Source organism: Oenanthe melanoleuca, chromosome 1 (assembly GCF_029582105.1).
Source record: "Oenanthe melanoleuca isolate GR-GAL-2019-014 chromosome 1, OMel1.0, whole genome shotgun sequence".
In the NCBI taxonomy this organism is placed as follows: domain Eukaryota; kingdom Metazoa; phylum Chordata; class Aves; order Passeriformes; family Muscicapidae; genus Oenanthe; species Oenanthe melanoleuca.
In genome coordinates, this window is record NC_079333.1 from 39,074,936 (window position 1) to 39,089,234 (window position 14,299).

Consider the following 14,299-nt stretch of genomic DNA (forward strand, 5'->3'; position numbering starts at 1 on the left):
TAGAAATAAAGAATTTTGTGCTATTTATTAAAACATAATTGCTTTAAGGATCACAGTTAAAAGTCAGACTGTATTGAATATGAAAGACATTGCTTTCCTGGGCAGTTAGAAATTACAAACCTAGTCAACTAACACAAAAGTCTGTCTATACCACTTTATCTAGGGTCACACATTTGCAACAGCTCTAGTGAGTTTTGTACTACTATGTGGGGATCTCAAAAATGTTTTTATTCCCAGTTGTAATGGAGATTCTTCTTTGTTGGCTTTAGGAAATCATGACCATTAAGGACACCATTAGACATTCCTGTAATTGTCAGTTGTCCAAAATGTAATTTTTACCAGCAAGCACATCACCTATATGTATAGTGAGGAGCACCCTGATTTAGCTGGGGATACTGAACTTAGGGCCAGGGGCCTTTGCTCATGTGACAAGGATATGTCTGTACAGACCAAGCTACACACCAGCAGCAGGACAAAATTACACATGGGGGCATTTAACAAGTCATGGGCAAAAGCAAAAGCATAAGGCCAGAAATACCCAAACAAGACTCACCATTTCCTATGTTTATGTATCATTTCTAATGACTGGCAAAATTTATCGTATTTTAATAGACTCATAAATTCTTCTTAAGGTTTATCTGTTTCTCTGTTGTTTGTATATATCTCAGTTTACTGCCATAAATGCATGAGTTGCTTCATAACCATATCAAACAAAAAAACATCACCAGATTATAATTTTTCAGCTGAATATTCATTTCTGTGGTTAAACATGCCATTCTTCTTGAATGCACAAAGGAAATTGAGCCCAATTCCTTTTTTACAGTTACCCCATTTATAATGGCATGCTTTTAGAATAGAAAATGTAGCTCAACTAAATTGTACTAAAATGAGTCTGATGTGTATCAAAATGTTTGCAGTCATATTTTCCATTTCTTTTTGCATGTAATCTCACTATAATTTGATGCTAATGGCTGATTGAGCCTTCAGCATTGGAATTCAAAACATTAAGATTATTGAGAGTTGCAGTCAGTGAAAACATTTCTATTTAAAGCTTCTGAAATACAGAATGTAAGAGTTGATGAATTTAGGATCACAGCTAAGTGGTTTAGCTTTAGTAAGTGCTGAACTTTTAAGGAAAATAATACAAACCAAAGCTTAGTGGGTTATCATACACATTACTTTGGTATAATACCCACTGAAATTTTCCTAAACTTTCTGATTTTTGAAGAAGACCTCCACTGAATGCTGCAGAAAACAATATGACTTGAGAGTTTCAATGTAACATGACCACAGACGAGAGTATAAATGTATACTGTGTGCCTAGCACTTTAGTTACCCATTATGGCATTGCAGTAATAAAAAGCAAAATATCCATAAGAAAATGTGGGCAATATTTATTTTAATTCCTCCAAAATCTTACATTATGCACATGCCCACATGTACCCATGCACACAACATACTAAAGTAAAAGTTTTGCACCATATCATACCAGAAATTCAAGAGCGTGAAATGTGTAAGAAAAATGTATAACTGTTGTTAGAAATCTGGAAAGCCTATTCATTGTCATTCATATGCATATTGAAAAAGCAGCTTAGACAAGTTTACAAAACATTTCTTATGACTGTTATGATTTTTGCAGTTAAGGAATCAGGAACTCACAATATGTACATCAAGCTTGAGTGGCTTGTGTATGTTACAGGTATAAAGCAGTCGGCAGGGTAAGTATGTCAAATATGCAGAAGTCCTGATATTGCAAAAAATTGACCAAAATAAACAAACAAAAAATGACCCAAGTATCATCTCTATGATAAGAGAAAAGACATTTCACTTCTTGTGAAAGAGAAGAGGTTTCACCATCCCTGCTAGAATCTTGGGTAGCTGGGCAGCAATCACCTCTGACATCATCTCAGGGAATTCAACGCTCAGTGCACGGGACTGGAGAAATGTGTTCAAACAGAAGAGATGGAGCTGTTTCACCAGCTGGATTTGATAAAATACAAACATGATCAATCAGGCTAACAGTAATGCAGCCACATAAACATGCTGTCAATCACTTATCTCACATTCATTACTGCTTCACTAATATTACAAAGTAGTATCACCCTCACTCATGACATATGTAATGAAGAACAGCAACTACTTAAGCTTTCAACCCTTCCTCTTATTCTCACACTCAAACGTGTGCTTTGGTCACTACCTGCTATTTGAATGCTGCTCTGAGAGACAGCATTTACTACTTAACTGTGAGCTTTGCCATGGTTTTCATTATGATCACATCTGTGTATGCTGCAAATACTGAACTCCACAGACTCTGATGCCTTGCAAACAATTGCTCAACACAACTATTACATCTCTTCTAGCCTCTCTGAGAGGTTCCAATTTTTATTTCAGACCAATGACCATTATGTTGTCAAATATCGTACTATTTCTGCTACCCTATGCTTTAACATCACACAATCTCTCCAGTGTGATGATTTTCCTTTTTCTTCCATCTCTCCCACCACTTTATCAGCCTGAGCTGAAAAAGGACTTGAAAGAAGATACTCCGTGGATCAAACAGCACTTTGCTATTTTGCAGCAAGCCTCTCTCCCTGTTTCTCTCCTTCACAGATTATTTCATTGTATGCATTTAAAAGGAAGAGACTGAATTAAAATAAAATGCAGATTTGATGAGTTCTGAAGAATACAAAGATGCAAAGATCCTGTCCATCTTGAATTCCCTGAGAGCTCCTCACAAGCAACGTTGAGTTTAGAAGTGTCCAGGGCTTGGTATCTAGAATTCTCAAAGATTACTCAATTCCCAAACATATACAGATATTGAAAGTGGTATTGAATATCCACATAAAAACAGCTGAACTAAGGTTGCAAAGCTAATCTTGGTTTCCTTTCACTAACTCTTAGTAGTTGGACTTTGCAACAGGAATTGCCTGTTCCTTACGTTGTTTTCTTGAACAAGTACACACAGGCTCACACACACACACACACCACCCCTTCCAAAGCCTATAACTGTACTGCTTATGTTACACTAAAAATGAAACAAAATGGTAGCAGTCTAATGCATGTTTCACAAATACTTCCATACTGTATACCATAAAATATGTGCACAACACATACACTGATGCTGAATAGATAGCTATCTATTCACACAAATACACACAATAAAGGATTTTTCTTCATTTTCTTCTGTTTTTCAGCAATGCTGACTACTCCCTTCCATAGAATTATTTTTAAGAAATACCAGTTCCTTCTTACACGAAGAGCAGAAGGCATTAGCCAATAAACTTACATCATGCATGGAATCCAGCAGTTTTGTAAGCTGATAGAATCGCTGTGAGTTGGCCACAACACCTTTCTGGCGCAAACCAATTGCCTTCACCAGTTCTCTGATGTAACTTGTTCTCATCTCATCAAATTGGCTTTGACTTCTTAGACCTTCCAAAGGAACTAAAAAAACCCAAATAAACCACTGGGCTACAATTTACAATATAAAGAACAGGAAAAATTTACAGTATTTCATGCTGCGTACAGCAATTATTATTATGTGCCAGGTACTTCTTCCCATTCAAGACTTACTCCAAAAACAGTGATACAATTAGTTAAAAGGATACCCCAGGAGCAAACAGCTCATTTTGCTAATTGCCTTATGTCTGGAATTATCCCTAAGCTTCAGTTACACGTCTTTGCTGGGGAAAAAAATATGGCCAAAAGAATCACTCCTGCCTTTGAGAAAATATGTTACTGATTCATGTTTACACTGCAGAGGGTCTGCCCTCTTCACAGCAAACTTGTGCTAGAGAGATCTAGCTGAAGTGCTTAAAAATGGAGTCAAGGAATGAACTAACAGCTCTAGAGAAGTGCAGACAGAAAAGCTGCCAGGGCTCAGGCCTCCTGTTTGAACCTCTTTCACTTAATAGAACAGATCAGAGCCTTAAAGGTGAACAGCTTTTTAGAAAAATGAGCAAGGAGGAGAAACTGGTTGAACTCCCTCTTCTCTTAAAGGTCAGGTGTGAGAATCAAAATGAGGACATGGAGAGAACACTGAGAAAAGAGCCTCTTAGTGGCTGTTAGTGATAAGGTAAATGTCATGGAAAAAGAATACCTTTAATTTCAAAGTCTGGATGATTCTGAACATTTCCTAACAGCAGTTTTATAGAGAACTAGGGAGTGTTTTCATATAAAGTGACTTTGATGGAGTTTAGGGTTGGATGGAAGCTATCCTTGACTTACATCTCGAAACCAGCAATTAAGTCTTTATATTTTCCTGGAAATTAATTTTAAAGGTATCTTCCATCAATGAATGGCCTTTCCTTCTGAATTCTGCAAAAAGACAGTCACATTCCTGCCTAACAACAAAAAGTTCCTCAGAGCTATCTATTTGAGCTAAACATATGTCAAGAACGAGGATGCTTTTATTCAGTGGCATGAATTGAGCCAAAATCTTATGCAACCAGATTTAGAAACCCCATTTAAATCAGAAGTCTGGAAAGCATTACTTTTAAACCTCAGCCAACTCAATGAAAAAACTGTAAAACATAATGTTAAAATATAACAATAGGCTGGGGGTCCATTCAGAATTAGAAATGTATCAAGACTGACACTCAGTTTAATTCAAATTACTGTTTTTTTATAATTATCTAAAAAAGTCAAAAACAGTTCATCTAAATAATAAATTGAACAGAAGACACAATGAGAGACTAAAGGATTAGACTTGATGCACTGTTAGTATACAAAAGCCTGAAATGGCTGTACTTCCACATTTGAAGAGGATTAAAATGAATATCATGACTAAAATAAAAGGTCTTTTAAAAAACACTTCGGAAAAACAATGAGGTTATACGGCTTTTTGAAAATACTTTTGTGGAATTATATTTATACAGTACCAAACGTTTACTAAATGTCTCAGCAACAACTGTTAGGTGTGTTCCTTTTCCCAAAAATCTGACAAATTGTGTTTTCCTATAAGACAATAAATGCAGAAGAGAACAAAAAGCAAAACTCATTAAAACAGGTAGAAATACTTTCTTTTTTTTTAAGTAATTTCTTGCATATACATAAACATATCATCTTAAAAATAGCTTCTGAGCACAATGCAGTTGATAAAGAAAAGTAACTAGATGAATTCTGTTAAATTGATTCACTCAGAAATGAGAGAGATTGGACCAACCATTGCACTGCTTTTTTGAATTTGATATGAACCTTCTGGAACAGAAATAGCTGAAATATCATAGATTTATCTAAATTTAACTGAAATTTCAGAAGACAGACAGAAGAGTTTATTTCTGATGAAAACAAGATTTATAATAGGAATAGATTCATATTCTAACAAAGCAACTGGAGTTATATCAGACAGATTTTTATCCACATTACCTTTACTGCTTTAGCAGAGTGTATGGTATTTTGCTATTCTTGTAGTGATTTGGGGATTCATAACTAACAATATGGCTTCAGCAGATGTAAATTTTAGTATTTCAGACAAGATTTTGGAAGATAAGTTCACCAACAACCACATTTCCTATGAAAAGTGGAATGCAGCTGTATGCTGCATTCTTTAAAAGATGCGTATATAATTAAGTGACCACGGATTTTGTTTCCAGAGAAACAAACCAAAGAAAAACATTTCCATTTGTTTATATCTGTGCTAAACTTCACCTATTTGTAACTATAAAAAGTTGAATAAATGCTAGTATTGTTTGTCATGTCCACTTCCCTAATTCTTTTGAGCAAACATGCTTTAAGATCTCGGTCAAGATTAAGTCCTCAGTCCTAATAATTTATTAAATATTTTAAAAGATGTTCTAATACTTTCAAGGTTGTTTTGGTTTGGTTGGGGTTTTTAAAATCTGTGTAGAGTCACTTGAACTAATCTTTCCAGGCAGAAACACTGCACAGTTGTTTTGAAAATGTGTAACACAGTATATCCATATGTCAAAAGTGATCTAACATTTCCCCAGTTTCTTTATACACAATAAAACCAACAATTCTTTGTTCTTTATAAACATTTAAAAATATATTTTTCAGACTTAGAATACTAACATTCCTTCTAGGACATTCCCATTTGTTAAGCCAGAGAGCTTAGTGATTGTCAAGTTAAACAACATGGTACAAAACTCTTTTAGTAGTGATGGTTACAAATAAATAAAAGAACCTACTTGTGTTGAGAAGTAACAGTGCTTTCATACACAGGAACTCTTCTTGGCTAACTTGAAGTCTGACAAATTCCTGTGGGAGTTGCCACATGGATAGACACAGGGAATAGAACGATGATTCTTTCATCCTCTGTCTTACACCCAGAAAAGGTAAAAAAATAAATTAAAATACATGAAAACAAAGACGAAGAATGGCTCCAGTACTAAACGCTTCAAAGAAAGGTCTTGTTAGCAGTTTATCACATTACAAAAAATTAAAGATAAGCTTATATGCATGAACAATTTTTTTATTTTTCTGTTTCTATGCTAGTTTTTATTGTAATGAATGTGCTACTATTTTGGATGTTTAATCTGTTACTGCTGTCCAGAAAAAAAACAAAACTATCAAAGCTGAAGGTTAACCACAAAAATATGGTGAGTTTACTAATAAAAAATACCCACATGATTAATGTGAAGTACTATCTTATTTTAGAAGTCCATAGATTTTTGTATCTCCATATAGATTTCAAAGTACAGAACTGAAGATAAATCTGAAAGTCTATAGAAAACTCGTTCTTAGCTTTTGCAAAAAAGTCTGTATTGAAATACTTTGTATCAACTCTAGCCTGGTACTTCTAGCAGCAATGATATTATTTAGTAGCATGTTATGCTATTAAAGGAACAGTTAAAAATGTTACACGCTAAGTAAACAGAGACATTAATACAACCTTTCCTAAACTCCCACAGAAATAACCAGAACAAATCACACAGGAAATGCATAGACTGAAGGTTTTTTGCAACACTTCTATACCACTTTTCTCTTTGTGATTTTGGCATATTGAATATATATTATTGCATATACTTGTTAGGAAATTACTGCAGTGGTAGCATTACAAAGTTTCTAACCGAAACTGAGTTCACGCACATTAACTTTATGATCCAGTAACTTTGATTTCAAAAGGTTGCATCCCAATCCACATGAATTAGGCACAATAACAGGAAAATTAAATTTTGCTGACCCACCTGCTAGGGGGTTCAAATCAGCATTCCAGCCTGATTGCAGATAGTAACCTCAGCAATCAAAACAAAAGAAATTTTCCATTTCAAAAGGACTTTTTGAATACATTGAATTTTTTTCTTGTTATTTAAAGTGTTACTGTTATCTTGAATGAAAATCATTTCAATGTTGTTCAACATCTGATATCTCATACCAGCTCTTAAATGATATAAACATAGAAATTTAATCTATTAGACCTGAATGGACTTATTTCTATACCTACTTTAAATCTCCTTTTCTAATACTATTTGGCAGCATCTCCTCCTGATTACTACCTATGAAGAGCAAGAGCAGCTTTCAGGGTTAGCAGCTTAAATGCTGTCCTTACTCAAATTTTCAGACACTGCGAAGTACAAGTAAAAGTAAGTCCTTGTAGGGTGTTAATACTAAAAAATCTTTGCCAAACGAGCACTAACGAGCACTACTGGCTTTCTTGATCTGAAATCAATGCTACCAAACATGTCCTTCCTGAGAAGCATAACAACTCAGCTCACTAAATGGTACATTGGCTGTGACACAACCACAATCTTGGATTGTGGTTTCACATAGTAATTATGAAACAACTACAGTGTGTTGACCCTGCAGAAGGAATTTCCATTATCTCTTTCTACCTCTTAGGCACACACTCCTGTGATTCTGGCATTAGTGCCTGCACTCCTACATGGAGTGCATGCCAGGGATCACCTCCACCCATTAATGAATGGCTTTTTCTGAGGTACCTCTCAGGCATATAAACTCCTTATCTGTTTGACAATGAGGCCAGAGAGTGTTTGGTCCAGCTTAGCTGAAGTCATGGGGAGGCATGACCAGGACAGTTAACTTTTTTGGCAGTGTTCAGCAGTTACCCTTGCTTAAAGTGAACATGAAAGAACAAGCTTAGACATCATAGTAGAGAACAAAGTTGTTTACATTCTACTGATCTAAAAGCTAACATATTTCCAATAAAAAGCTGCAGTTATGATTCAGTGCATCAGTTACTTTTTAAATCTCTTTGTTTATAACACCTCTAGTATGACCCTGATGAGATATTCTATAACCAAGAGGGGAATTTGTTATCAGCACCCAGCATAGATGATCTTGAGCTGACAATAAGAAGCTGTCTCTGGTGGGTTGTAATCAGGGTTCATAAATCTCAACACCATTCCCAAGGAAAGTACTTAAAATTTTCTTCACAAGGTGCCAGCAGTGGTTCACAAGTGGGGTGATACTCCAAGACATGACATTACTACATAAAGCTATCTCTGTGTTTCTTCTGAATGTAGCCATAAGATGTATCAGACTATGCTGGGACAACAATACAGTCAGAAATTCTTTCAATCTCATCACTTCTAAATATTTCAATTTGTACAGCACAATTAATAAAAACGAGAGAGTAAAAAATTCATCACTCAACAACTTCATAGTGATTTACAATCATCTGGAAGATAAATGGTCAGGGTTGGCTCTACTGAATATCTTCTATAAAGAACTTCTGCAAGGATCTTGCACATCTGTAGATTTTAAAATCAGATGCCTAAATCTTCTGCAAATACAGCTCTTAATCCTTTAACAATGTATCTTACAAAATACCTGTTTTCCTTTCTGAAAGAAAGAAAAACTTTCTTTCTTTCTGAAAGAAGACTGCTTCATAGCAGTTCTTTTAGTAAGTTAAGAAAAAAAACCTGAGAAAAATGTGTTAAGGAAAAATAAATATAGGGATTAAATTACATTTTACTGTTCTTGGCAACCTCCCATGTGCTATAACCAAAGAATATAAAATTAAGAGTCTGACAATATTAATTTACAGATCTGGAAAACCAACAAAGACTGAAATGACGATTATCTAAATTAAAGAGCATAGTGAAGGACAATCCAAGCCAAAAAGTCCCTCTCCCACCCCAGCAGAAAAAAAGTCTCATAGAATTTTTCCTTGATACTGAAATCCCTACTTGGTGCAAAATTTTTTTCACCATTTTCTAACAGCAAATGTACTTTTCTAACAAGAAATGCACATTAGAAAATAATTTTTATCAGAAAGTGTCAAAACTGACCATTTAAATTACAGGCAAACTATTTGTAAAAGCCACCCAAACAAAAACAACCAAAAAAAACCCCACACTCAGTTCCATTTAGTAAACATTAACTCATTACTTATTCAGGTAAATTGAAGTAAATCTTCTGACAGCATAATTATTCTTTATTATTTATTTTTCTCTTAGATAATTAAAATACTATTTGAACTGCTTTTGCTTGACCACATACACAGAAAGGTTGGAGTACCCACAAAACCCCTCTCCCAAAGTTACTGAACTTCCACATGGTCAGAGGACTTGGCTGTTAATTTTGAAACAGAACAAGGCATGAATGAAATATGGGCCTCAATGGAGTCACATTCCCACTGGCACATGAAAGTTCAAAATGTTATTCATATAACACAAGAGCATTCTACTTACTCATTTAGAATCAGATCTGGTGCAAAATACAACATCTGACCACTGACATGTTTGTATGATCTCCACCCCATTGCAAAAACCATTAGACTCATCCAGGAATACTGGATGAGGGTTATCTGATCATCAATATGCAAGTTCCGAAAACCTGGAAAAGAAATTAAAGTAATTCATAGTTCTCATTTACAGAGCAGCTAATCAGGTGTTTTGAGATTACAAATCTGAGCAATTAAACTGAGAACACCTAGAAAGACAAGCAGATTTGTGGATGTAGCTCTCGGATGCTTGGGTAATAACTGCCTATCTTACTTTGATTGTTAACTTCTTGTCTTTTTGTTCTCATCCAGTATTTTGAAACTTTCACATCAAAATATATTTTAGCAAAAATGACTGTTTCAGAGGACAGGAAGGCATCTCTTTTTCCTTTGGTAAAAATAAGACAGTTTCTAACATGATCACTGTGACCAACTCTCATTTAATGTTGATAGCTTGAACATCAGTGTTCTTAACATAACATAACATGCAGCTTCCCTCAAAAACATCCATATATGAGTATATTTCCCACACTCAACTAAAGAGAACCAGTGTGCTTGTGTTTGATAACTTTTTCTGTTCGATAAATTTAAAGATTGCCACAAATTATCTGAGTGAAACTAACAGTCTGCTGCCACTGAAAGCAGTGCTCCTGTTCTTCATCACATGATCCTGTTCCTCCTTCAAGCAAGCTTTGGCACTCATGTATCTTCTCAGAGAACTGCTTCAGTTCATGAAGACATCAGAAAACCACAGAGGGCTAAAAAAAAGGTTTATTTTCTTCTCATTTAGTGAGATGAATCAGTTCATTCAGGCCTGGTAAGTGCCAGCTGCAATGGGAAGAGCAGTGATTGTGACTACTGCTTCCTGCAACAGCAAAGTGTCAAATTGAGCTCACATGAAACTGTATTTTCTAGGCTTTCTGGTCAATCTATGGATTTCTATATATCCCAGTATGACCATGATGATCCCTATCACCATACAGCACACATACATACATAACATGGATTTTTTTTTTTTTAATCCAGTCGTGGATCTTCATAAATTCAGCTACTTCTCATTACCAGTATGTTTGTGAGCTGCTTAGTCTTAATTGGTATTATTTATAAGAAGTTTTCTTTGTTGCTTTCAAAAAATCATTTTAGTAAAAAAGAAGAATAAAGAAAAAGCAGATATACAACCTTTTTTATATCAAATGAATAAATAATAGAGTAAGAGGGGCTGGGGTAGAAAGACTATTATAACAATTACATACAGGGACTCTCTGAGCTCCTGTCCTTCCTTGGAATAAATCTAAATATTTAGATGGATTCTTTCAGATGTGCTTTCCTATTAAGATATATTTGATTTATATTTGATCATACTATATGATGAGTGAAAGCTTATTAATTTTGGAATTTGTAAAAAATTAACTAACAGATAGTCAATAATATCCTTTTCGGACAGCTCCTCCCATGAAATATTTAACTACAATTATTACATATAAGAAATTCTATTACCTGGTAGCAATTTAGACCACTTGACTACACAAAGAAGTTGCCTCTCACAAAGGTGATTCAGACTGGTCAGCAAGGAACTTGGTGTTTCAGGTTTTGTATTGTCATAACCAGCATAGACAACTTCTGGCTCAATGCCTCGTAAAACACTTATCATTGGGGGAACAAACTGTATTTCTTGATTTGGAGAAAAGGACAGCCTTTGGGTTAGAGACTGGCTTTCATCTTGAAGGGCTGATGGCTGCTGGAGTGCAACATCTAATGTTCTCACAACCTTAATTTTGTTAAATTTTTTCAGTTTTCGACCTGAAAAAGAAAATTGAAAAAAGAAAGAGTTAGCCAGTAAGATTAGCATTTTCCACTAGTGTCGGATTATATTTTTCATCTATACAAGGAAACTAGAACTGTCTTCAGAATAAGTTTTCTAATTTTTGACTATTTATGTAATTGAAAAATGATAATGGAAAATTCTTAAGTTTCTCCCTCTGTATCCTACTTCCTTCACTAAGAGATGAACAGCACCCACCCATTAAAATTATTGCCATGAATTCTAGGTTACAGTAACCTCATAAAGTGTTTTCTGGTTCAATTCCCACTATTCTGTCATATGCCAACAGCTGAGCCAGCTGGCTCTACAATTCAGTTTCTCTTTAATGTCAATTAAATATACTGCTTCTTTTACTCCCTAATATTCAAAACCAAAAATGTTAGTAATTAATTACTACACATAGAAACTCCTTTCCTCCAGTTCCCTAAGAGCATTTCAGTCCCATGGCTGAATCCTACTTTGATGCCTAGGGCATTAGTGAAAGACCAACATATATTGTAAAACCACATGTCAACGCTTACAAAATATTTCACTTCCTAAAGCATAATTTCCCTGTCTCAGTATTTTTAATTGTTATTTCCATAGTGCACTGGTATGAACAACACTAACTAAAACAGATCAATAGCTGAACTGCCTTCCCAAAATAAGCACAAATACATCTGGTATGGCTGTGGAAATATAAAGGTTTAGGTAGCAATTTTTCAAATTTCTTTCATGGAAACAGTCTGGCAATGCACCCTACAGACATAGAAAATCAAACCTTCAGAGGTTCAAAGACAATAACCCAGAGGTGACTACACAGAACACATTTGCTTTAAACAGATCCTCAAAGGTGATGAAAACCCTGCTAGATCTTTAGTTCTGCCAAGCAAGTTTGTCTTAGGGAAAAAAGGGTCAAAAAATGCAATAAAGATACTGATACTTGTGGTCTGATTTACATGACGGGGGACAGAAATAGACATGGGGGTTTTGGCAAAAACAGTAACACTCTTCATGCAATGACATTCAGAGGTCATATTCCCACTAATTTAACTGCATGTTTAATTAATTTAGTATCAAGTGCCCCAACAATCACATGCTCATTTTATCCCTTGTGGTAAGAATAAAAATATTTCTGATTAGAGGTATCTTAGTAAAGAACCAAACACAAAGTTACATCTTGTGTTACAGCTGAACCAAGAAAAAAAATGTAAAACAAAACCCCACAAAAGAATAGATAATTTATTATGCTGAAAGACCTAGAGCAAATTTTTATCATAGCAAGTCTATACATAGTCATAGACATGCTGGGAATTTCCCACTAAGTATTGTGTAGGCATGAAGGAAAACAGAAGTAACAATGCATTTGATAGTTCATAAATAATGATTTCAGGTATTTTCAGAAATAATGGCTTCAGATACTTTTACAGTTCAGAGAACAAGTAAAGAAAGAAACCAAACAGAATGCTTATCACATGGAAATGTTAGTAGTTAATAAGTATCCATGTTTCCAAGTGACTAAATGTATTAGAATTAATGTCACACTGGTTTGCAGAACTGCTTATGTGTTTATTGCTAATTATGTTGCTTAACAGCCACCAGTAAAACAACTCCACTTGTTACCTATCTACTGGAGAGGTGACTATTAATAACTCACAGCAAACTTTCCCATCTACAAAAGGGAGACCATATCAAATTAAAAACAAACTCTTAAGGACATAAGGAAAACAACAGAGATCTGACAATAGCTTAGTTTTTCATTTGTTGTTTACAAAACAGGTAAGTTTGTGCTGTAAGATAAATATTTGTCTCCACTTAGTCCCATAATGGGTAAATAATACTAATCCACTCTGACAATTACTTTTCTTAATACTATAACCTATCTATGCATATCAGACATTATTGATGGTAGATACTCTATTAAAAGGGCTGGGTTTCTAGCAGAAGTCCAACACCTCACTACCCTTCTCCTTACCCTCTATCAAGGTGAAAGCATCAATGATGTATCATCCTTGACAGAACATTATGGCCCTTACATTAAGGTCACTATGCTCTTGCATTTTGTGTGGAAAAACAAGCCATGTACTCCATGGGGTGTACACAACACAAAGTAAAAAAGCAGCAAAGCAGAAGTAACACATCTTGATTTTAATAAACCCTTCGATCCTACCTCAAAAAATATTAGCTGAAAAACTGATTCACCTTTTCCTGCATGTAATCACTGCTTCATGGATTGAAAGCTCCTTGAAGCAATGAAGAACACAAAAATTTAGCAGTATAGCTGAACAAGGAATCTGTGGTAATCGGCCTGGGAAAATTACAGATTCACTCATAATAAATAAAAGAGTACTTGTTTATTCCAGGACCTGATCCAGCTACCTGCTATCCTATTAGGTTTAAGATTAGAAAGGAGATAGATTAATGTCTCAAGTTATGAGTTATAAAACCCAAAGACAGTTAACACTTTCATAGAGAATGAAAAATATGGTACTATGAAATGCATGCTTTTATTGATACTTTCCTTCTGTCGAGGAAGAAAGAAGAAACAGTCCCTATAGGGAAATAAATTACTGAAGTTATTGGTTGATATTCTATAATTTACTTACAACTGACTTACAATTTCTTCTAAAATATTTCAGGGGTTTGAAATTGCTTTGACTTTAGGGTTGGAAAACAGAACTGTTAATAAAATATTGGAATAAAATATTTAACTTTTATCTATGTGATTGCCACTCAGTGACATTCAATGGAAGATAGGTACACTGACCTAAGAAGTTAAATTTAATTAATACAGTAATTTTTGAAAGCTTATAATTAATAACCAGTGTTTCTTGTGTTAATTAAGCAATATA

The 14,299-nt window shown here is 34.7% G+C and overlaps 1 protein-coding gene across 1 annotated transcript in view; it reads right to left on the reverse strand.

Moving 5' to 3' along the window:
* Positions 1 to 14,299, reverse strand: part of PGR (progesterone receptor) — a 31,904-nt gene continuing 17,605 nt past the window's right edge. The window contains exons 4-8 of the mRNA XM_056498140.1: positions 11,144 to 11,446; positions 9,615 to 9,759; positions 6,150 to 6,280; positions 3,287 to 3,444; positions 1 to 1,980 (exon numbers count right to left, since the gene is read on the reverse strand). Coding sequence (XP_056354115.1) covers positions 1,825 to 1,980; positions 3,287 to 3,444; positions 6,150 to 6,280; positions 9,615 to 9,759; positions 11,144 to 11,446 — 893 coding nt within the window. The 3' untranslated portion in view covers positions 1 to 1,824. The remainder of the gene's footprint in view (positions 1,981 to 3,286; positions 3,445 to 6,149; positions 6,281 to 9,614; positions 9,760 to 11,143; positions 11,447 to 14,299) is intronic.